Source organism: Coenobita brevimanus, chromosome 76, assembly GCF_032717465.1.
Source record: "Coenobita brevimanus isolate Jiangsu-jjx chromosome 76, ASM3271746v2, whole genome shotgun sequence".
NCBI lineage: Eukaryota > Metazoa > Arthropoda > Malacostraca > Decapoda > Coenobitidae > Coenobita > Coenobita brevimanus.
The window spans coordinates 25,310,110-25,334,052 of NC_137029.1; the positions used below are offsets into that span (position 1 = coordinate 25,310,110).

A 23,943-nucleotide genomic window follows, 5' to 3' on the forward strand; every position below is an offset into this window, starting at 1 on the left:
ATATATATATATATATATATATATATATATATATATGGAGCCTCCGTGGTATAGTGGTAAAGTGTGCTTGTTTGTTACATTGAAGAACAAGGGTTCGCGCCCAGCCAGGGTAATAAACTTTGGGAGCGTTCTTCAGGCCACGTACTGCATTGGCGGACACAAAGGGTGCTGTGGTTGAACCAGTGTCGCTTACTATAAAGTATGCTTGCACCCAGTCGGCGTGCGCGGGCCGATTACTCTTGGTTCACAGACTACACACACATCCAAAGCCACTCCAACACTAAAATTACACTTACAAGCACGTCTGACTCTAATCTCTACCAGACAGCCTAAGCCACTTGGTAGAGATACATTGGCTGTTTCGTCCCCACTTCGGTCGGGATAGGCCGTTCCTGCAGTGGACACACAAACGGCTGATGAGATTATATATATATATATATATATATATATATATATATATATATATATATATATATATATATATAAATGGTATATCCTCTCACCTCCTCGTCCTTCTCCCTCACATATCATTTGGCATCCAATGTTGTCTCCTCCCCTCTTTACTTACTTCCTTCTTTGGTCATCCTTTGCCTCTGTTCTTTCCTCTTACCCCTCCTTAGTCTCTCCCACCATCCTTACCTCTCTCCTTTCCTACCTTTCTAATCATACCCTACCCTCTTTCCTTCCTTCCTTTCTTCCCAACCTTTCTCCTCCTTCAGTCCTTCTTTCTCCCTTTGTTTCATCCTTTGCCCCATCCTCCTTACCCATCCTTCTCACCCTCTTTCCTTCCCAACCCTTCTCTACCCTCTTTCCGTCCTTCAGTCCTTCCTCCCCCCTCCCTTCCTTTCATCCTTTGTTCTTTCCACATTACCTGTCCGTCCCTCTCTCCATTTCCCTTTCTTCCTTCTCTCCAACTGTCCTCACTCTCACCTTCCATTTTTCCTTTTTTTCTCCTCTTCCTGCTTCATTTTATAGCACCCTCCTTATTGTTTTACCCTCCCATTCCTTGCCTCCTTTACTATTTTTATCACCTTCCCTACTTCCCGTACCACCCTCCCTTCTTCTTCCTTTCCTTCTTCCCTTCTTCCTCCTTCCATTTTTCCTCCTTCCCTTCTTCCTCCTTCCATCCTCCCTCCCTTCTTCCTCCTTTCCTCCATCCTCCCTCCCTTCTTCCTCCTTTCCTCCTTCCTCCCTCCCTTCTTCCTCCTTCCTTTCTTCCTCCTTCCCTTCTTTCTTCCCCCCTCTCCCTTCTTTCTTCCTCTCTCCCTTCTTCCTCCCTGTTTCCCTTCTTCCTCCCTGTTTCCCTTCTTTCTCTCTTCCTTCTTCCTTTCTCCCTTCTTTTTCTCCCCCTTCTTCCTCCCTCCCTCCCTTCTTCCTCCCTCCCTCCCTCCCTTCTTCCTCCCTCCCTCCCTCCCTTCTTCCTCCCTCCCTCCCTTCTTCCTCCCTCCCTCCCTTCATCCTCCCACTCTTCTTTCTCCCCCCCTCTCTCCCTTCTTCCTCCCTCTCTTCTTTCCTCCCTCTCTCCCGTCTTCTTCCTTCCCGTCTTCCTACCTCTCTCCCTTTTTCCTCCTTCCCTTCTTCCCACCTCTCTTCCTTCCTCCTTCCCTCTCTCTTCCTCCTTCCCTGCTTTCATCTTCCCATCTTCCTCCATTCCTCCTTCCTCCTTCCCCCATATTCCTTCCTTCCCTCCTTATCCCTCCCCTGTTTTCTTACCTTCCTATCTCTTTTCATTCACTACCTCCTCTTTTCGTTTCTCTGTTGTCTTATGGTCTCCCTTATCATTTCTTCCCCACAATCTTTTCACCTCTTCTCCCCTTTTTTCTCTCCATATCTCCTCACTTTTCTTCCCTTCTCCTTTGCCTCCTCCTGTCCTTTCACATTTCCTCCTTTCTCTTTCCTCTCCCTGTCTTTTCGTGTTTTATTACTTCATTTTCTTCTCCTTTCATCTTTCCCCCTCGTCTCTTGTGACTCCTTCTGTCTTTTCACCTATCTGCCACTCTCTCTCTCTCTCTCTCTCTCTCTCTCTCTCTCTCTCTCTCTCTCTCTCTCTCGTGTGTGTGTGTGTGTGTGTGTGTGTGTGTGTGTGTGTGTGTGTGTGTGTGTGTGTGTTTATCATGTTAACAAACAGACAAGCAAACCTAGCGAAAAACATAAACTCCTGTTTGTGGAGGTAACAACGACCTCAGGCTGAAGAAGTTAACCCAGTCACACTGATGACATGAAATCGTATTGTTGCTATTACCAGGCATCTTGATTCAGATTAGGCGTGACTCCTCAAACTGCAATAATTCAATACAGTACTGGTAGCCTTCATTTACCTCTTTGATACAAGGACTCTTACCGAACAGTATGCCATTGGACTGAGCGTTGATGGAATTGGTTTGTGGTCATTAGTGTTCAGAATGAGCTGAGAGTAAACTGGTGCGTGAATTATGACAGTCCAACAGAAAATTTGGATTTTAGAAGGATTTTACTGTCGCGAGTGATGCATCACAGGATATCGAATGAAAAAAAAAAGTTTATATTTTCTTATTCTCTGACTACTGCTTCTAAAGAAACAATATTTGCTCTGCAAATATCAGTACTGTTACTGACACAATTGTGAAATTTTAAACTTCGTATCATAAAAGGAGAGTAACTCTGTCTGTCGCATAATGATGGCAAAAATTACCTCACCTCTGGGATCGTGTTTGTCAAGTGCCGTGGGAGACAAAAGTTTGACTAATAATTGACCTTTTCTCCTACTCGCACCCCTTTGCTGACGAAGCAGAGGGATGCTTGGTATGTTTCCCTGCCCATATACGATTCTCTGATATGATGATTCATGGAAGAAAGTGACGGATATGCCCTAACTGTAAAGTAGATTCAGTGGAATAGGAAACGAACTTTCCACTTAAGCCTGCAAGCCATAGAAAACACTGAACCCAAGTGACAGACTTAACTGAATTATATCAGCTTAAATAACAGTTATACACAACTGACTTTAGATCTCTTCAGCGCCCAGCCTATGTCCCCGTGGCGCTTGTAACCCTTGCAGGCGCTGGTGACAAGTTGTAAGAGTTCCGTTCTAGGTGGCACAGGAGGCTTCATGCCACATCTTTCTTAGCGATTTTGCACTAATGTGCAACACCTTAATATTCTTTTGTTATATATATATATATATATATATATTTTTTTTTTTTTTTTTTTTTTTTGAAACACTTTTGCATCAGTAGTATATGAGGGGATATTGAAGTTTGATGTGGGGAATAAATTGGTAAGAAAAAGTGCTGTGAAATCCCTGATGTCACTCTGAATTTGACCCTGAATAATTAGTCTGAGATAATGTAAGGAAGATGGTACCGTATATAGTAATAGATAAAACTGATTCCTACCGTTTCAAAAATGTGAAAATCACAAACAGCAGAATTTTTCAGATGTTGCCCAAGGAACTCCTCCTTTCAGCACTCTTGAACATTTCTCAGCCAATTTCTCCTTGACATAATGGAGCCAAGGACACCGACACGGCGACCTTTATCCCCAGCTTCCATGATATATATTCCATGACTCGCCAAGGACGCTTTTGTTCGCCTCAGCAACGATTGTTCCAGAAAGCTGTATTTCAGTTTTGCCTCCACCATCCTGCACCCTCTCCCCTACATCCACCCTGACCCCTTCACCCTCTATCCCTTCCCCGTCTTCGTCTTTCACTTTTGCCGCAATGAACCCCCACCCTCACCCCCATTTCCCCGTTCCATTCTCCCCAGTTTTTCAGCCTTACTCTCCTTTCAGTTCTGCCATGACTATCATAACCCCTGAACCCTACCTCTGTGTTTTAGCCTTTCCTCCCTCTTCCTCATCCCCTCTCTTTCTTCTCTCCCCTTTCCTCCTTCCCCTATCTTCTGTCACATTTCCTCCCTCCCAGCTTTCAGTTCTGCCACGACTATCTTGGCCCCCGACTCTATTGCCCCGGTTTCATCCTTCGCCTTTGTTTTGTAGCCACCGCCCTGCGCCCTCATCCCTCACCTCAGCCTCCCTCTCCGCTCAAACTCTTCTTTCAGTTTTGCAATAACGACCCTACACCATTACCTCTCGTCCTCATCTCCCCATTCCTTCAGTTTTCGTCATGATTGACCATACCTTTCAACCCTCGTCCACGCTTCCCCATTCTTTGAGTTTTACCACGACCACCCATACCTCTCAACCCTCATCCCAGCCTACAAATTCATTCAATTTTGCCGTGACTATGCTTACGTTTCTACTCTCGTCTCCATCTCCCCATCATTTCATTTTCGCCATGACTCTCCTTACTGCTCAACCCTCGTCCCCATATCCCCATTATTTCGTTTTCACCGTGACAGTGATTACCTCTCAGTCCTCGTCTCCATCTCCCTATTATTTCATTTTCGCCATGACTCTTCTTATTTTTCAACCCTCATCCCCATCTTCCCATAATTTCATTTTCATCGTGACTCTCCTTACTCCTCAGCCCGCATTCTCTTCGTCTCATTCTTTCATTTCCGCCTTGGCTATCCTTACCTCTCAACTCTCACCCCCGCCTCTTCCTCCCCTACCTAACCTGAATTGAGACTGAACAACAAGAGCCGAGACTCAAAGCTCAGTGGCCAGCTGGCAGAACCCCCTCACGCTACACTGCTGCCGGGACGTTTGCTCTATGATCTGTTAAAAGAAATCTAGATCATAGTAGTCTAGGCAGCATAGGAGACATCTAAATGCGCATCCACACGTGTCCTCGAACATGTGTTGACAACACAGCTGGCAACATGTGTGGATACATGTATGCAGCAGTATTTGGACAGGTGTATGGAAACATGTTTCAGTGCAGCCTTGAACTTATTGGTGGCAGAGGTGATGCAGTTTGTCCATACGAGGCAGCTGAGATTTCAACATGGTGTTGCCAACATGATTTGGACGCTACTGTTCCGAGCATGTTTGCAGCTTGTTCGCAGTTGTGTCATTTACATGTTGCCAGCACTTGTTCCAGCACACGCGTGGACTCGCCCATAGCATAACAACCTCGAGGATTATTTTGCATGTTACACATTCTTCCCCTTCGTACATGTTACTGATGTAACCTGTGTTGATACTATATGACATTAAATATAATATGAAGGTGTCAGGACATTGCTACTCCTCACCCTGCCCTAGGGTGGGAAAGGAGGTCCGGATGATGATGATGATGATGATGAGGTGTAACATGCATAACTAGAAGAGCACTCAGTGGAGCGCATCTCTCGAAAAAGGGCAACGTAATTTCCAAACCACTCTTCATAATGGGTTAGGTTTTCTCATCATTGATTAGGTTTTCACAAAAAATGTTTTTCGAATCCAGAATCCGTAATACGATCAGGATCGGTCCCAAAAGTTAATCGATTGTTCCATGAGACATGGGCTATCTACCAGATTTGGTCCAAATACGAGTATCTTTTGTTTTTGAGTAATCCTGCTAACAGACAAACAAACTAACAAACGGGTGAAAACTACTCTCTTTGTCGAAGAGAATAAATAACTAATAAAAATGCAGTGGTTGGGGAATGGCTGGGAGGAGGGATGTGAGAAGAGAGGAAGAAATCAGTAGGATGAAAGTTGTGGAAGTAATGAAGAAAGTTAAAATGAGGAAAAGCCCAGGAATTGATGAAGTGTGTGGTGAAATGCTGAAGCATGGGGGAGAGATAGTAATAGAATGGATGTGGAAGATGTGCATATTACCCTGGGAGGAAGGTAGAGTCCTGGAGGATTGGAAGTCAGGTATAATTATTCCCCTGTACAAAGGAAAAGGAGAAAAATAAGTATGTGGTAGGCTAATCGTAGGGGCATTTGTCTTCTTAGTGTAAATGGAAAAGTATATGGTAGGATACTTACTGACAGAGTTAGGGAAATAACAGAGGAACAGGGACATTTTAGGAAGGGAAGAGGTTGTGTAGATCAGATATTCAATCTTAGATCTTTAGTGGAAAAGTTTCTAGAGAAGGGAAAGGAGCTGTATGCAGCCTTCATGGATCTGGAGAAAACATATGACGGGGTGGATAGACAAGGATTGTGGAAAGTATTAAGAGTATATGGAGTAGATGGGAAGTTGTTGAAGGCCGTGAAGAGTATGTATGAGGGTGCTAAGGCTGCAGTGCGTGTGGATGGTGAACTAAGTAAATTTTTCTCTTTGAAGGTTGGATTGAAACAAGGATGTGTCATGTTTCCATGGTTGTTCAGTCTGTATATGGATGGGATTATAAAAGAGATTCAAGGTAGGACAGTGGATGTTTAAAGTTGCCCTAGTGAGAGAGGGCAGTGTTTGGAAACTCCCTGTACTGTTGTTTGCAGATGATACTGTGTTGTTAAGTGAAGACGAAGGGGAGCTGCAAGGCTTGGTGGATGAGTTTGGGAGAGTGTGTCAGAAACGGAATCTAAAGGTGAATGTAGGGAAGAGTAAAGTTATGGTCTTTGAGAGAAGTGAAGCAAGTGAATGTACAGTGAGATTGGATGGGGAGGAAATGGATAATGTGAGTGCGTTTAAGTACTTGGGTAGTGTGATGGGTAAGGATGGAAGTTTAGAGAGTGAAGTTCTTGAAAGGGTGCAGCAGGAAAGAAAGGTTGCTGGTTCCTTGAAAGCAGTGATAAGAAACAGGGAAGTGAGCATGGAAGTGAAAAAGCCACTACATGACAATATTGTGATATTAACTCTAACGTATGGAAGTGAAGCATGGACCTTGCTGGAGTGACGGAAGTCAAAAGTGAGAACAGTGGAAATGAATTATTTGAGAGGAGCATGTGGAGTTACATGGAGAGACAGGCTGACAATAAAGGAAGTGAAGGAATGTTGTGGTGTGGAAGTGGATGTGATAGGAAGCGTTAGGAGAAACACACTAAGGTGGTTTGGCCATGTGGAGAGGATGGAGAGTGAGAGACCGACGAGGAGAGTGTGAGTGAGGTGAAGGGGGGGGGAGGCCAAGGATGAGATGGAGGGATGGAGTGGAGAGGTATATGAGAGAGGGGGGTGTGAGCTGGGAGCAGGGCAGTGAAATGGCGGGGGACAGAGTGACATGGAGGCGATTTGTTTATGGCCACCCCTTACGGGATTAAAGCGTCTGGCAATAGATAGATAGAAGAAGGTGCTACGTAGTTTTCTAATCGAGAATACAGTCCCCTGTCCTGTGTAGTAAGGGACCATACAGCATCCCCATCCTGACTTTGAATTCATCTGATTTGTTGAGACATACGTCTGTAATACTGTAATGTTGACTGCATCACGTCGAGGGATGTGTCCGAAGTTTAATGTAATTGTATTTGTGGTTGCCAGAATTAGGTATATAAATTGTACTATTGAGCATTTTTGGCAATTTTGGTTTAATGTGAATACAGTTTGGTTCAGCTGTATGTTATCCTAAAGCTTTGTCCACATTCTGCAGATTATGAACTTTTTTTTTTTTTTTTTTTATGGCATTAGAGAGACATTAGTTTCAGGCCAAGTTGAAATGAAGAGTTTATCATGTTTTGCCAAGATGGCCTCAAGTTTCCAGAAATTGAATTTTTTTTTTTTTTTTTTTTTTTTTTTTTTTTTTACTATTCTCCTTGACGAGTCTTTCTATAACTGACTAAGTTTGTCTGGCAGGAGTGGAGCTGAATATAAAACATGTCGTAGTGCTGGAGCGGTTAAGCCTTTCACTGCAATGATGCATTAGTGAAGTTTGTTCTTGTTGCCTTCAGACCGTTTTGTTAATCATAGGAGAGACTGCTTATTTTTGAGAGATTAGGGAAGGCTATATCTCACGTTTCTAGTTCGAAATATTCATCCTAAACTGAATGTATTAGTCTGGAGATGGCAAGAATAAAATAAAGCAGACCTTACCGTATGTAAGGGGTTAAGTGGAGAGTGCATCCAGCTCATTCGGTCTTTCACCTCTCTCCCATTCTTTATCATTCTTCCACTTCTCCTTCTCTCCGTCCTTCTATTTTGCAATCATCACCACCTCTTCCACTTACATATGCTCTCACCACCATTGTCTCCATCGCCCCTCTTCCTTTCTCTCACCACTTCCTCTCCCACTCTCTCTCACCACCATTCTACTCAAATGTCTTTATTACATTTCTTCTACATTCTCTCTCACCACCAGTGTCTCCACCACCCCTTTTCCACTTCTGCTCAACAGCCACTGTCTCCACCAAGACTCTTCCACATCCTCTCACCATCACACGTCCACCATTCCTCTTACAGTTCCTCCATCTCATCACCAGTCCACTTTCTCATTCTCACTACCACTGTTTCTACCACACCTCTTCCACTTCCTCCTCACCACCACATCACCTCCTCTTCCACTTCCTCCTTCTCACCACCACATCAGCTCCCCTTCCACTTTTTTCACCACTACTGCAATCTCCACTACTCTTCCACTTTTCTCACCACCGCAGTCTTTGCTGCTCCACTTCCACATCTCTCACTACCACTGTTTCTGCCCCCTCCTCCACTTCTCACCACCACGGTCTCCACCCCTCTCTTCCATCACTGCTCTCCACAACGTCTCCTCCGCCCCACTCTTTCACTTCCTCTTACCATGACCACACTCCAACGGGAATCGGAAAGAAAGTATCAGGAAAAAAAGTAACAGTCAAAAAGTAACAACTTTTCCTAGGTTAGGTCAGGTTAGAGTAGGTCAGGTTAGGTTAGGTTAGGTTAGATTAGGTCAGGTTAGGTTAGGTTAGATTAGGTCAGGTTAGGTTAGGTTAGATTAGGTTAGGTTAGGTTAGATTAGCTCTTTCCCTTACGTTTTTTACTGTTACTTTTTTTCCTGATACTTTCTTTCCGGGATTCCACTCCAACCCCTCCTCTTCCACCTCTCTCCCCACCACACTCCCCACCACACCTTTTCCACTTGCCTCCTGTCACCACCACTGTCTCCACCACCCCTCTTCCATATCCTATCACACATGTACTCCATTCTCAGCACATACTACATTACTTTACCACTCTTACATGTACAGTCGTCAGCACAGATTCGCTGCAAGCCTGCTCGTAAGATGTGGTTGTTTTGTTTGGCAACCGTGTATAGGAACTAGTTGCCACACAGGCTTTTTTACGCTTTAAAGACGTGTTTGTAAGAATTAGTACTATAAATCGCCCAGATTGCAATATTCTTTATATCTGATTAGCATAAAAATGTGCAAAAGACGACAGAAGAATGTTGTGGAATGATAAGACTTCAGCTCTCTCCCTCGTACCCATCCCATGTCCTTCCCCACCCTATCTCTCACCTCACCTCCTCTCCCACCCCCTGCTCTCCTGCATATCCCCTCCCCTTTCTCTGCTCCCTGTCTACCTTATCTACGGCGCAGATCTACGTCATGGACCGCACTCTTGTCCATTTCTTGTCTATTTTTGTAACATTTTAGCCCCCCAACATTTGAGAGTATCTTGCCCTTCCAGTCTTTTTCTCCCACCCTTTACTCCAAACGTGATGCTGTAGTTCGAAACATTATTGGTTTTGATTCTGCTTCATGAATCAGTGAGCAGTATGAGGAGGATGGGAACATTTTCCTTGGAACGAGAGGGAAACAAGTGGGAGGAATGGGCACAAATGTTTGTTTAATTTCGCCAGCTGAAATAATAGCCACCGATTGTGAGGCTCATTAAAAAAAAAAAATAAAAAAAAATAAAAAAAGGAATACATCACAAGAACGAGACCTCAAACGTTTCTGTATCTAGCGGCTGTTGGTAGTGACAAGGGATGGAGAAAAGAATGACAACTGGAATAAATGGAGTGATAAGGAGACGGGGAGGGTAAGAATGGGACTAGAACAGGAAAGAATGTTGATAATTAGCCTTGGATACAGTTAGTTCTATTAATGTATTGCGAGCAACTGAGAACAGGACGAGCTGGGTTTGGTAAACAGTCAGGCACCAGTCTGGTAAGTGCCGTGGATAAATGAATGAAGGTAGAGAGGATGGAGAGAGGAGAAAGTGGAGAGGCATGAAAGTGAGTGGGGGGTAGGAGGGAGAAGGAGGGGTGGGGGACATCAGAAGGAGAAAGGGGGTGAGAGGGGAAGGGAGTTTAGGCATGGTTATAATGAGGAATGCCGGAGTATTACGCTCGTAGGTCGTTCCATAACATTCTTCTTTCAACACTTGCACGTATTTATACTAATTAAGTATGGTATACAAAATATTGTACTCTAGGCAGTCTGTAGTACCGCTTCTTAAAAACACGTCTTTAAAGTGTATAAAAGTCTATGTGGCAGGTAGTCCCCTTACACTGTTGCCAGATAATAGGACTCGCATCACACGAATAGATTGCAGCGAATTTATGGTGACGACTGTACACCTTATTACCACTTATTACACGTTATTCTTGTCCCAGTCCACCTCATGCCTTCCTCCCCACCATTGTTTTCCCTTCCTTTCCTTCCCGTTTATTGTGCTTTTCCTGCTTCCTCCCTCTCTCTGCACATCTGCTCTTCCACTTCCCCTCCATCTTCACTAGTGTTCTTTTACCTCCATTTCTCCACCACCTACTTCACTTTCCTTCTGCCTTTCCGCCATTATTCTTCTACTTCTCTCTCACCTTAGCATCTTGCCATCCATTTCTGTCTCCACCATGCTTCTCCATCTCACTTTTTCACCTCTCACACCCCTCACCATTGTTTTTCCCCATTCCTTCCATGCCATATATTCACTTACACCTCACCTTTCCATCTTAGCTTTCACCTCCCTCTCTCTACACCTCTGCTTTGCCACCTCCCTCCCTCTACACATCTGCTTTAACATCTCCCTCCCTCTACACCTCTGCTTTTCCACCTCTCTCACTCTATGCCTCGGCTTTTCCACCTCCCTCCTTCAACACCTCTGCTTTTCCACCTCCCTCCCTCACCACTATTGTTCTTCTTCCTGTCCTTTCCACATCTGCTCTTCCCCATCCCTTCACCACTGGTCTTCCACTTCCTTCCGCATGCATCTCTGCTCTTCCCCTCTCCTTCCACACCATCTCTCTTTTTCCACATCCTTCCCTCTCTTCATCTCTGCTCTCCACTACCTTCCCTTTCTCTCACCATTCTGCCATACTCTTCACCTTTCTTCCTTGACAGTGCTACCTTACTCTCTCCACTACTTTTCACTGTTCCCCCCTCCCCTCTCTTCTGGAGTCTCCAGCAGTTGGGTCAGCAGAATGTGTGCTTACCAGTACATATAAATGCCCATCCCAGCCCAGGACATTTACAAGGGTGTAGTAGTATGCCCTTTCTTATGTTCCCAAATGTTCACAGCTTGTTGTGGTTCTTTCAGTGATATGTATATAGACATATACAATCACAGCCACTGAAATGCAGTTTTCATGTGCACTATTCACCCTACACTCCAAAAGCCTTCCACACCTATACCCATGCATGAAGGGTTAGATGGGGATGAGCCACTTTTCAGTGACAAAGTAGTGTCCCATGGCCCTACAGATCAGTTGCCCTTCAGGACCTATAAAACACAGCTTGATCGTGTACAGCAGAGCTGCCCACTCATGTCAGGGATGTACAGGCTGAGTACTATAATGCTTCTTCTTTGAGGAATGCCACCACTTTCAAGAAACTACCCATGGACTGAAAGGTTCAGAGTATAAACATAAGAAACCTTGGAAGAGACTTCTCTACCCATACAGCATTTTGCAAAATCATAGCACCCATGTCTCGCACTTTATTATTTCTACTTTATGGGTGTCACAGTCTCTCTCATTATGAGTAAAAACATGGCTTTGCAAAATCCTGTTGATCTGAATCCACCTGCAGATGCTGAGTGACTGGATGGTGTTGAAAATGTCCCCCAAACGTCGCTTTAGCCGTCTTATGAAGTTGTTTGGCCACGGCAACTTCTGGTGTATGACATACTTCCATGAGCTCAGCAATATCAAATCAGAAGGCACCGTAGTCAAGGTTAGTTTAATTTGCTCATGAAATGGATAGTATAAGAAAAATTATTGTAGTCAGACTTATCTATGTTCCTATTTAATGCCAGGTTAAGGGGGAGGCAGTTAAGTGTTGTCTGTACCATATTTTACTCATAAAAATTTAGTAATCATTTAAACACCCTTTATTTAACATTAAAGTACTTGCCATGTACTTATATAACTGAAAAATGTGCTGTATATATATGGATGGGGATATGAGGAGTGAAAATGAAAGTAATGAAAAACAAAGTACAGTAAAGCTAATGATGAATGGTGAGGAATTTAATATGTCACATTTGAGGTATGCAGATGGTGCTGTGTAGCTTAAAGTAGTAAACAGGAATTTTGCTGGATTTTTCTGAGTATTGAAAATGTTGTTTGTCATTGTGTGAAGAACTGTGTATGAAAGAGTTAAGTGATGTTTGCCAAGAGAAAGATATCTCATGGTGTAATGTGTTGGTGAATGAAAACAAACTTGAAGAATGGAAGATCTTACATACCTTTGTGTTGTGGTAGGGAAGTGTAAAATAGGCAAGTAGAGTGTTTCAGAGAGGAAATGTGACTAGTGCTACAAAGACTTGAATGTACCAAAAATGACTGGAAGGTATGAGAAGGAAAAGAGTAAATATTAATAACATGCAGTTTGGGTTTATGCCAGGCAGAGGAACCACTGATGCAATGTTCATTGTCCTACAGCATCAGGAATAATATATAAGAAGGAAGAGAGAGTTGTATGTTGTTTTTGATGTTTTGAAGAAGGCTTTTGACAGTGCCATGGGAGGTGATGTGTTGGGCACTGGGAAAGCTGGGATTCAGGAATGGTGGGTTAGAGTTTTTGTGGCATTGTAATAAGCCATTCACACCCAAATGAGAGTGAATGGAAGTTTGAGTGATGAATTTTCCAAATATGTTAGTATGCATTGGGGACAGATTTAACACCGATAATTGTTTTCATGGTACTTGAAGCTCTCTTGAGTGACTTCAGAGCTGGATTCTCATGGGAGATGTTAATATACTCTACTAATGACTTGGTGCTGATCCCCGAGAATGAGAGGGTAGCAGAGGAGAAATTTAGGTGGAGAAATGGAGTGGGTCACAAGGGTTTATGAGTAAAACGGAAGTGATGATGTCTAGGGCAGGTGGGAGTACTGTCAGAGCAAAAGGGATGGGGCCATGCAAAATTTGCCTCAAGGCATTGTATTGAAGGTTGATAGAGATATTATATCATATGGGATAGTGGGAAGAACAAAAAGTCATATTATAAACTTAAGCTGCCAGGGTGTTTGGGTGACCTAAGAAAATATAGTTTTCCAAACGGAAGTATAGTCAAATGGAAACAATTAGATGAAAGTGTGGTAAGTGCTAAGAATATCCATACTTTCAAAGAATACTCTGATAGTTGTAATGCTGGAGACAGAACAGTATTAATATAGTACTCGGATCCTGTCAGATAAATAGATAAACACAAACAGGTGTATGCAATGTTATGGGCAATAACCCTATTTTGTGCAGTATTTGTAATCAGTGGTGCATAAGAGATGTCGTGGTATTACAGGTGGGCTGCAAAATAATGCTGATTTTGAATGTGCAGAATGTACAGGAAAGCATACAGGAGAGAGGCAGAAAAGTAATAATCTTGCTGGAGAGTCTCTTGGGTGTGTGGAAGAGTTTTTATTTTTATTTGGGTGACATGCTATGTACTGGAGGTGGAGCTGGAACCTGCTCAGGAGTAATGGTAGGGAGTGGTTGGAAGAGCTTTAAAGGAGTTGTTTGCTCCTCCCTACACTGAGAGGGCTCTCGTCCTTGCTAAGGGGTCCTTGTACAGTATGCAGCATGTGTCAGGAGTGTAATACTGTATGTTAGTGAGATGTGGGCAGTAAAAGAGGAGGATGTTTCTAGGCTCAAATGTACAGAGATGAGAATCATTGGATGGATCTGTAGTGCATTCTTGTATGACAGGCCTGGGGGGTTAGGATTGAGAGTTTTTGGAAAGTTAAAAGGAAGGATGGGACTTGAATGTATTATATTAATGTTGCGAAGAGATTTGGTAGATTGAGATGATTTGGGCATGTGGAGAGAGTAGAGGATAACTAGATATGGAGAGTGAAAGGTGTGAACATAGAGGACAGAGTTCTGAGAGTTGGCTACTAGAGACTGAGCAGTGTGGAGAGCTGCCATTTGATGACCAAGGCCAATGCATGCAAGCATGCTGAAGCCTATGTCAGTGAAGTAAATACAGTATCTCATTGGATTGAAGAGGTTAAATTGTATAAGTTCCATTTGCTGTGTGCGGGAAAACCTTAGTGTCATTTCGTATTACCCTACATCCTTTAGCTTGAATAACTACAGTCCATGTGGCTGAGCCAAAAAACTGTTTTTGTTGTGTAAAGCACTAGCTGCTAATAACTGAATCTTAACTTCTATCTGTCTATGTATTGCCAGATGCCATAATCCCATAAGGGGTGGCCTTTTGACTTTGAGTTATTTGTTTTACAGTAATTTGTATCAAAATATATCCAGCTAGTGCAGATCTTAGACATTATATTGTACCTCTAATTTAGATGAAGAATTTGTTTTGTTGACAATTAAATTTTGTTGCTTTGGAACTAAACATTTACTTGAAGCTAAGCTTTGCATTTATTCTGCAGGTGTTTGAAGATCAAGGGGCAGTAGTTGAAGTAACACTGCAAGTGTTTCAGAGCCAAACTGATGCCTTTGTTCCATTGGGTGTGCTTACTGGTCCTTTCATTCCTACTGTCCTTGACCCACTAACCCTCACCCATGCCCAAGGGATTGTCACTCCTGGCCATGACTCCTCCAGTGATCTCTTTCTGGCAGAGGTGGCAACACATCGGTAAGATGGCCATGTCCTTTTTCCACATTGCAGTTCAGTATTTTATGTTGTTCATATGTAGTATCCACAGTCTGTATCAACTTGAACTGCAGTCATACCTCACTGAAGTTTAGGATGTGTGCAGGCAATTTTCCAAGTGAGACAGGTTTTAAAAAATTGAAACTACTCTTTCCTGAATTGCAAGACACTAGGTAAAGAATTAGGGTTAGTTTATCACCTGCTTAATAATGAAGCAGCTTTAAAATGAAAGAACTTTAAATATGGATTAATTATAGGGTGAAGTCACCTTGGCCCATATGAGGTGATGTAACATACAGATCTGCTAAGATCACTTTACATGCAGTGATGCAAACAAAACCAGTAGCTTTGGCAGCTCTGTAGGAGCATCAATCAGCTCACCACACATTGTGTGTCTACCTCCCACAAGTCAGTGTGGGGGGTAACGATTTTGTTTCCCCTCCTCCCAAAAGTAATTTTTCATCAGGACATGTATACTGTACTGTACTTATATTCTTTGTGTCTTTAAACTAATATTTATCATGGTGATATCATTAAGGATGGTGAATATCTGTGGCAAGATAGAATCCTTTACTATGTCACCCCATGAGGAGCAGAGGACCCTGGGGCTAGGCAAGTTGGTCCTGACATTTAAGATGAGAGTGACCAGCCTCACTCATCCCTGAGTGGCATTATGTGAGCAATAAACCCCAACCATCCCTTGGAGATAAACCTACAAAGGCTCAATCCGATTGGGGCACCTTAATTACTCACTAAACCACCATGTGCTATACCTGTAATTTGGTTATATGGTTACCACCCGGCATAGTAAATGATTTCTTGGTGTACAGGAAACCATTTGGTTGTCACTCATTGTAGAGTCAACCATAGGCAGAAGGAAGAGGAACAAAAGAAGGAAAGAAAGACAGAAAAGGAAGTGTAAAGTCACCAGTAGGCAGAAGAAAGAGGAAAGAATGAAGGAATGAAAGACAGAATAAATATGAGTATAATAGTTTTGGCATTGGTTGTAATGTAGTGATGTAACTTACTTATCTTTCACATGAGTCATGATCCGTATGTGACGATTCAGAGGTGTACAGTAATTCACCCATATATGGTACATCACCCTACCTTCAGTAACTTGTGTTTGATTTTATTTGTTTAGTTGTGAGAGGATCCATGGTTGCATATTTATTATAACATGATACTGTACTTTCATTCATCATTTAATCCAGGGTTGCTCCATGAGGAGCATAGGAGCCTGGGGCTTGGTAAGTTGGTCCTGACATTTAAGATGAGAGTGACCAGCCTCACTCATCCCTGAGTGGCACTATGTGAGCAATGAACCCCAACCACCCCCTTGGATATAAACCTGCACCAGCTTAATCCAATTGGAGCACCTTGATTATCCACTCAACCACCAGGTGCCATACTCTGGTTATATGGTTATCACCCAGCACAGTAAATAGTTTCCTGGTGTACAGGAAATCATTTGGCTTGTCACTCAGTATAGTCACCTGTAGACAGAAGGAAGAGGAAAGATTGGAGGAAAGAAAGACTGAAGAGGAAGAAAGGAAAGAAGGAAGGGAGAGAGGAAAGGGGAGACATCCAAGAGCAGCATTACATCGAGTGAATGGATGGTGAGTGCCCCCACCTACCACTAAATACAGGTAGTGTAATGCACTTAAACAGCCATATAAAATGTGCAGGCAAAGAGAAGAAAGCGAATTAAATCATGTACTCTGACAGATAATGAATATGAAAGAAAGGAAGAAAACAAATGAATCTGAAAAAAAATTAACATTGTTGTGGGTGAAGGAGAAATCTGTTGTGAATGAAGACATATCTCAGGTTCAGCAATAAGTTAAAGGCAAAGAATAGGCCTACCCATGTATTTCCATCTGTTGCAGAGTAGGAAATAATTACAGGCAGTTAGGTGAAAGGAGTTCTTCCAGCTCCTACGAGATGAGCAACCAAAATACTTGTTAGCTTAATAAAATTTCCCTTCTCTTTCTCAATTCATGATTCCCATATGTCGAGGAATATGATTTAGAAACATGATTTCCAGTCTGATATTTTCTTCCTGTTGTCCATGTAATTAGCATAACAAATGAAGGAATTAATTTCAATGATTTATGTGTTAATGTGCCTGTTTAGCATTATTTTGGTGGTGTCCCTGAGTCTGTATGGACCATCACCTCCGAGTAATGGTCCATACAAAGTGCTTTTTTTTTTTTTTCCAGTACAGTATGTTGCAAATAGTGCAACTACCACAAGTTTCATCAGCGGGTGTGGTTTCTTTTTTCCATAGTGTTTAAGATTTTATACAAATATATTTTCACTAGTAGTACAATCCAAGGCGACCTCTTTACTCTTCTCTTATTTCTGCTTTAGTTTCTTTGTTTTTCCCTTATACAGGTATTTTTATTTCAGACATTGTTGGAATCTGATGTTTGAATACTGGTGTATCTCTCATTTAGTTCAGTGATCCCTCAGATACTGTGCCTAATTGATACTGGCAGGTTGCCTCACTATCTAATAGCTGTATTTCATTATAAAGATATAGGGAAAACATTGTAAAACCCTAATTGCCACTGGCTACATGACCAAAGTCATTTTTTTTTTTTTCCCCTGTACCTCAGGCCAAAAGTACCCTGTACTCCCAGCCACCACACACAAGTTATGGAACCAGGTGTACACACCACACACTTAACACACACACAAAGCATACACATTTCACAAAAGCACATGCATGACAATGTATGCATAAGGCCCTCATGAAGCACGCCTAAGGACGCGTAACATATAACACTGAGAAACAGCGATGGGAACCCACAAGCATAGAACATTCTGTGTTTATCACAAAATAGGTATTTTGGGTAAATACATAAGTATTTGGAAAACTTAGACGAAAAGGTGATGCAGAAGAAAAACAGTCATGTGTATAAAGGTAGACTAGATAAATGTGGATATGGAGACAGGACAACACGAGCATTGCTCAATTATTGTATACTACAAATAGGTAAATACAAATAGGTAAATACATGAAACACACAAACACAGTGCACATAAAGCACACCCATAACACACAGACATAGAGTACATACAAAACACATACACACACAAAGAACAAACAGAAGGCAATTGCACCTGACTGGAGTGACATTGTGCATGGCTTGAATGTGATGGAGCTAGGAGCTGGGCTATCCTTTAACTGACTGCAACACTCATGATGGGGTCACAGTTGTACAGTACCCTCGTATCCAGTACAGTATTTTTGTCAGACAGTACTACCGTAATGGACTAAATCCGTACTGGACAAACAACAGACCTTATGGGAAAAATGAGTAATGTCCGACAAGCCTTGAAAAAGCCCCCCAGAAATTCAACTTAACTATATTTTGACATAACTTAGATTTTACCAACCTCTAAGGTGAGTGGTGATGGGCTTGGGGGGGAAGGGAGAGAGGTTTTTGACACTGTAGGAGGTCCTACTGACTCCCCGGAGGAAGGCCTTCAGGATCCTGAGGAGGCCTCTTTGCCTCAACCTCCCTCATGAAGCCCTCATAGTCACACACTGACACATCGTCGTCTTCATCATCGGGGGAAGTGCAATACTGCAGTTTGACTGGCACACACCACAAGGAACGCCTCCAGGACTGGTGCGGCAGTACTAGGGAAACGTTCCTCGTTATTAGCCATCTTCCCCTGCGCGCATGGGTAATAGTACTGGACGCAGCATGTCAGTACTAGAGAAGAACTCATCAGATTTGGGCCACTTTGCATGGCCAATCCATACTAGCTGAACAAATCCGTACTACAGTAATAAATTATTTTTTGCCGACCGTACTGGATGAAAATAGTACTGGACAAACGTGTACTGAATGTAAAGGTACTGTACTTACCATGCTGCTCATATTTGCGCTAAAAGCATTGCATTACCTGAGGGACCACTGTAATAATCATTCCATATGTGCACTTCCATTTTATTATACTTGTCATCATTGTACTTTTTTTTTTTTACCATCATACTTTATCATTTACCAGCTGTGTATGATTTTTTTATGTTTCTCCATTTTTGCCCATTATATCACACAATATCTCATTCACCAGCTGTACAGTCACTACTTGTTATATGATGGGGTTACGTCAGGTCATACCTTAATGTATAACGAGTTTATCGTTAATCAGGAGATTGAAATACATTATAAAAGGGGGGTTATGTCAACTCAGCTTCCCAATGTCACCTACCCAAGACTGAAACAAAAATGACAGCCTACCTTAATCACTTCCTGTGTTGGTCCAAGTCGTCTCCAAGACCAAAACAAACAATATCACACTAATACAGGCAGCGTTACTCACGTACAGTAAATCATTGCAACAGCACAACAATCACACTTGCATAACGTTTGCCTGGTGCTACACGATGTATAGGCCTACTGTAGCACGATGCTTGGCTGAGAAGTGACGATAGCAGGGGGGCACACGTGAACGAGTGGAAAAGACAGGCTTTGAAGGGGTGGCGGGACCGCAACTGAACCAAAACAATGCTTTGCACGCTGGGGCCACCATCTTGCCTGAGACAAGCGACGCTCGCCTTTGCATGTGCCTGGCGCTTCGTACGAAATTTTTCGAGGACAATATCATTATAGCGGGAAATTCATCGTAAATCGGATTTTGGGGTGGAACTTTTCTGTTATCGTTGTAGCGAATTATCATGTACCGGATCGACATATAACAAGTAGTGACTGTATATAATTTGTTTGTTTTTATTACAACATTTTCACACTATACCACAGCAGCCTGTCATGCATCAGTTGTATATGTTTAGTATGTTTATGTTGGACAGTTTTTGTCCTTTTTCACCATAGTGTTTTAATTCATTCACCAGCCTATACCAGATGATGAAAAGTAACTACCATTCATAGAAACACTCACCATTACAGCATCTGTTTGACAGGCAAATCAGTAAAAACACATCACCATTGAAAGATACGTTTAGCTAGCCAATCAACGAGAGCACATCACTATTGTTATGTCCATTTGGCAGACTACTGTAGTTAGTAAGAGCACATCACCATGGTAATAAATTTGATAGGTTAGTCAATGAGAGCACATTACCATTGTGACATCTGTTTGGCAGGCTAGTCAATGAGAATACGGCACAGAAATTACCTGTACTGAAAGCAGAGGTGCACCACTGCCGCAACCTTATGATGTCGTCCGTCCATCTCTATGCTGAAAATGACTCAGGGTCCTCCTTGGTAGCTCTTGCTCACACCCTTGATGCCAACACATTGCCTTCTCCAGCCACACTGAAGGTTCACTCAGAGACCAAGGTGAGTGCCAGTCAGTACAAACAGTACATTAGAACATAGGGGCTGTACACCTGGCTTAGAAGGCACTCTAGGACCTCTTCCTTAGTCATATATTATACATATTACACTTTAATGTTATTTTGTCTTTTATTTATACTGGTTTAATATTAGTACATATTGTATAAGTAATGGACAGTATGAAGATGTAATAATGTACCACATTCAGAAAGGTAAGGAAGGGGTGCTGGGAAGCCTCCTTAACTGACAAAAATATGGCCCTAGATACAAAATGATTCATTAAGAGAGGCCCTCTTTCATATTAGTATATAAATCACATGGCAATAAACAGATTGAAGAGAATCAGTCATACTGAACAAGCAACTGGAGATTAGGCTTAACCTCTTTTAAGCTGAATGAAATTGTATGACATTATCAAAGTACAGTAAAACTAAAAGATCATACTTTAAGGGTTAGGAGAATTCTAAGCTTGATACAGGGAAGTGATAGATGCTGCTGATGGGAAAAACCAGTATTTTGTATTAAATAGGATAAGGATACTACCATGTTACAGTCCTATCATCAGTAGTAGAAAGGTTTGGGAAAAGACCAGAAGATTCTGCTGAAATTTCACTCAGGTTTAAGCATGATGAAAATGTCCATCCCTCTATCAAGGTTTGGAGGAAATGCTAGCATTCAGAGCACTTTTCTGGACTGAATGGGCCCCAGTTGTAGCAGAGGGAGTATTGTACACAGCTCCTGTGATAACAAACAAGTTGCATGCACTGAACCTTGAACATGAAGGGGGGGCATGGCTGCAGACAATTCATCCCTGAGAAGGGAATACAATAGAGTAGAAGAATATCTGCACATCCTATGAAATAATACCCTGACCTGCCAAGGGAGATAGAGGCATATTAATTAGAGGGGGGGGGAAAAAAAAAAAAAAAAAAAAGCACTTGCTGATGACATCCTGTTGTAGTGCTGTTTGATGCATCCGGCATCTTGTTGTGATATTCCTCTGGAGCACTATCTGACACATCCTGTTGGCCCAAGTGGTGAAGTGTCGATAATGTATAGGCGTGAGCCATCTTTGAGTTTGTGGCATGCCATATCCTGTGTGAATAGGAATGCCATAATGGCAGTGAAGCTAAAGGGAGCATTACACTAGGAATCCTTGGAGCTCTACTCACCGCATCACATGAACTCTGAGAAAAAAATGGAGTGAAAGTCTGGCAACCTGCAGAAATATTGCTCTTTTCAGGAAAATTGAACATAAGAGATCCAAAGTCAAGATCATTTCATTTGGAGGAACCTGAACACATTGTGTTTAAAAGGGAGAGGTAACAGGCAGTGGGAAATAAGGATTGAAGACCAGATTTGACTCTTGTGTCCGGGAGTTGAAGAGAAAAGGGGTGAAGGTGTGTTGCTAGTCAGGTGCTGCACGCTTACCATAATGTGGATGGGATGCAAGCTGACATTTCAGAAGTGTGACAGTCATTGAAATAGAGATTGTAGAGGGATTGAGATATTGCACTGCAGTGAAGATAACGAAGTTTAAGAGAATTGATATGAACAAGGGAGTTCTATCTATCTATAGCCCGACGCCCTAATCCCGCAAAGGGTGGCAGCAGACAAAACGCCTCCAAGTCACTCTGTCACCCACCACTTGACTACTCTCCCCCAACTTACTCCCCCCTCCCTCATATACCTGTCAACTCAATCCCTCCACCTTATCCTCAGTCTACCCCTCATTCTCCCTCCCTTCACCTCACCTACATACACCCTCTTAGTCAGTTGTTCATTTTCCATTCTCTCCACATGCCCAAACAACCTCATTGTATTTCTCCTAATCTTCTCAACCACATCCACATCCACCCCACAACGTTCCTTCACTTCTTCATTCATCAACCTGTCCCTCCATGTCACTCCACATGTGTCCCTCCATGTCACTCCACATGCTCCTCTCAAGTAACTCATTTCCACTGCTCTCACTCTTGACTGGTTCCCCTCTTGCAAGGTCCATGCCTCGCTTCCATACGTCAGGGTAGGGATCACAATACCGTACTATCATGCAGTGACTTCTTAACTTCCATACTCACCTCCCTATTTCTCATCACTGCTTTCAGTGAATCAACAACCTTCCTTCCCTGCTGTACCCTTTCATGCAATTCATCCCCCAAAGTTCCATCCTTACTCATCACACTACCCAAGTACTTGAATGCACTCACATTCTCCATATCCTCACTATCCAGCCTCACTGTACATCCTGTGACTTCATTCCTCTCAAACACCATAACTTTACTTTTGTTTACTTTAACTTTCAGCTTCCTCCTCCTACACACTGTCCCAAATTCATTCACCAAACCTTGCAACTCCCATTCATCTTCACTCAACAATACTGTATCATCAGCAAACAGCAACACCGGAATCTTCCAAATCTCACCCTCACTCATTAGAGCCACCCCCACATCCACAGCCCTACCTTGCACCTCCTTTACAACCCCATCCATGTATATATTAAACAGCCATGGAGACATCACACAACCCTGTTTCAGTCCTACATTGAGATCAAAGAACTCACTCAGCTCACCATCCACTCCTACCGTAGCCCTAGCTCCTTCGTACATACTCTTCACAGCATTCAACAATTTCCCCTCCACTCCATATATTCTTAATACCTTCCACATACCTTGCCTATCTATTCTGTCATAAGCTTTCTCCAAGTCCATGAAGGCAGCATACACTTTCTTTCCCTTCTCTAGATACTTCTCCACTAAACATCTTAGAACAAATATCTGATCTACACAATTCTTCTCCAACTAGCTCCTCTGTCATATGCCTAACCCTATCAATGAGTATTCTACCATATATCTTACCAGAGAGGTGAAAAGATTAGTAAGAGAGAGTAAGAAGAGAGTGGATGAGGAATTTGGAAGGAATTTGAGTGTAAAGTGGAGGGACTGTAAGAAAATGTTCTGGAAAGAGGTGAAGAGAGTAAGACAGGGTGGAAGTGAGGTTAGCAGGGGAGTGAAAGATAAAAATGATAGATTACTAGTGGAGAAGGGAGAAAAAGCGAGCAGATGGAGAGAACACTTTAAGGAATTGTTGAACATTCAGGATGGAAGTAATGCGAGTATAAGTGGCTGGGGAATGGCTGGGAGAAGGAGGGAGGTGAGAAGACAGGAAGAAATCAGTAGGATAGAAGTTGTGGAAGTAATGAAGAAAGTTAAATTGGGGAAAGCCCCAGAAATTGATGGAGTGTGTGGTGAAATGCTGAAGTATGGGGGAGAGATAGTAGTGGAGTGGATGTGGAAGATGCGCAGATTGGCCTGGGAGGAAGGTAGAGTCCCGGAGGATTGGAAGTCAAGGAAAAGGGGAAAAAGAAGTGTGTGGTAATCATAGGGGCATTTGTCTTCTTAGTATAATAGAAAAGTGTATGGTAGGATATTTATTGACAGTTAGAGAAAGAACAAAGAATGTTGGAGAAGAACAGGGAGGCTTTAGGAAGGGAAGAGGTTGTGTAGATCAGATATTCATTCTTAGATCTTTAGTGGAAAAGTTTCTAGAGAAGGGAAAGAAGTTGTATGCGGCTTTCATGGATTTGGAGAAAGCATATGACAGGGTGGATAGACAAGGATTGTGGAAAGTATTAAGAATATATGGAGTAGATGGGAAGTTGTTGAATGCTGTGAAGAGTATGTATGATGGTGCTAAGGCTGCAGTGCGTGTGGAGGGTGAACTAAGTGAATTTTTCTCTTTGAAGGTTAGGTTGAAACAGGGATGTGTCATGTCTCCATGGTTGTTCAATCTGTACATGGATAGGGTAATAAAAGAGGTACAAGGTAGGGTAGTGGATGTT

The 23,943-nt window shown here is 42.6% G+C and overlaps 1 protein-coding gene across 1 annotated transcript in view; it reads left to right on the forward strand.

The window, feature by feature from the left end:
• Positions 1-23,943, forward strand: part of LOC145408201 (uncharacterized) — a 126,815-nt gene that overhangs the window by 80,761 nt on the left and 22,111 nt on the right. The window contains exons 10-12 of the mRNA XM_080278956.1: positions 11,758-11,901; positions 14,564-14,769; positions 19,910-20,105. Of these exons, the coding sequence (XP_080135082.1) occupies positions 11,758-11,901; positions 14,564-14,769; positions 19,910-20,105 (546 nt within the window). The remainder of the gene's footprint in view (positions 1-11,757; positions 11,902-14,563; positions 14,770-19,909; positions 20,106-23,943) is intronic.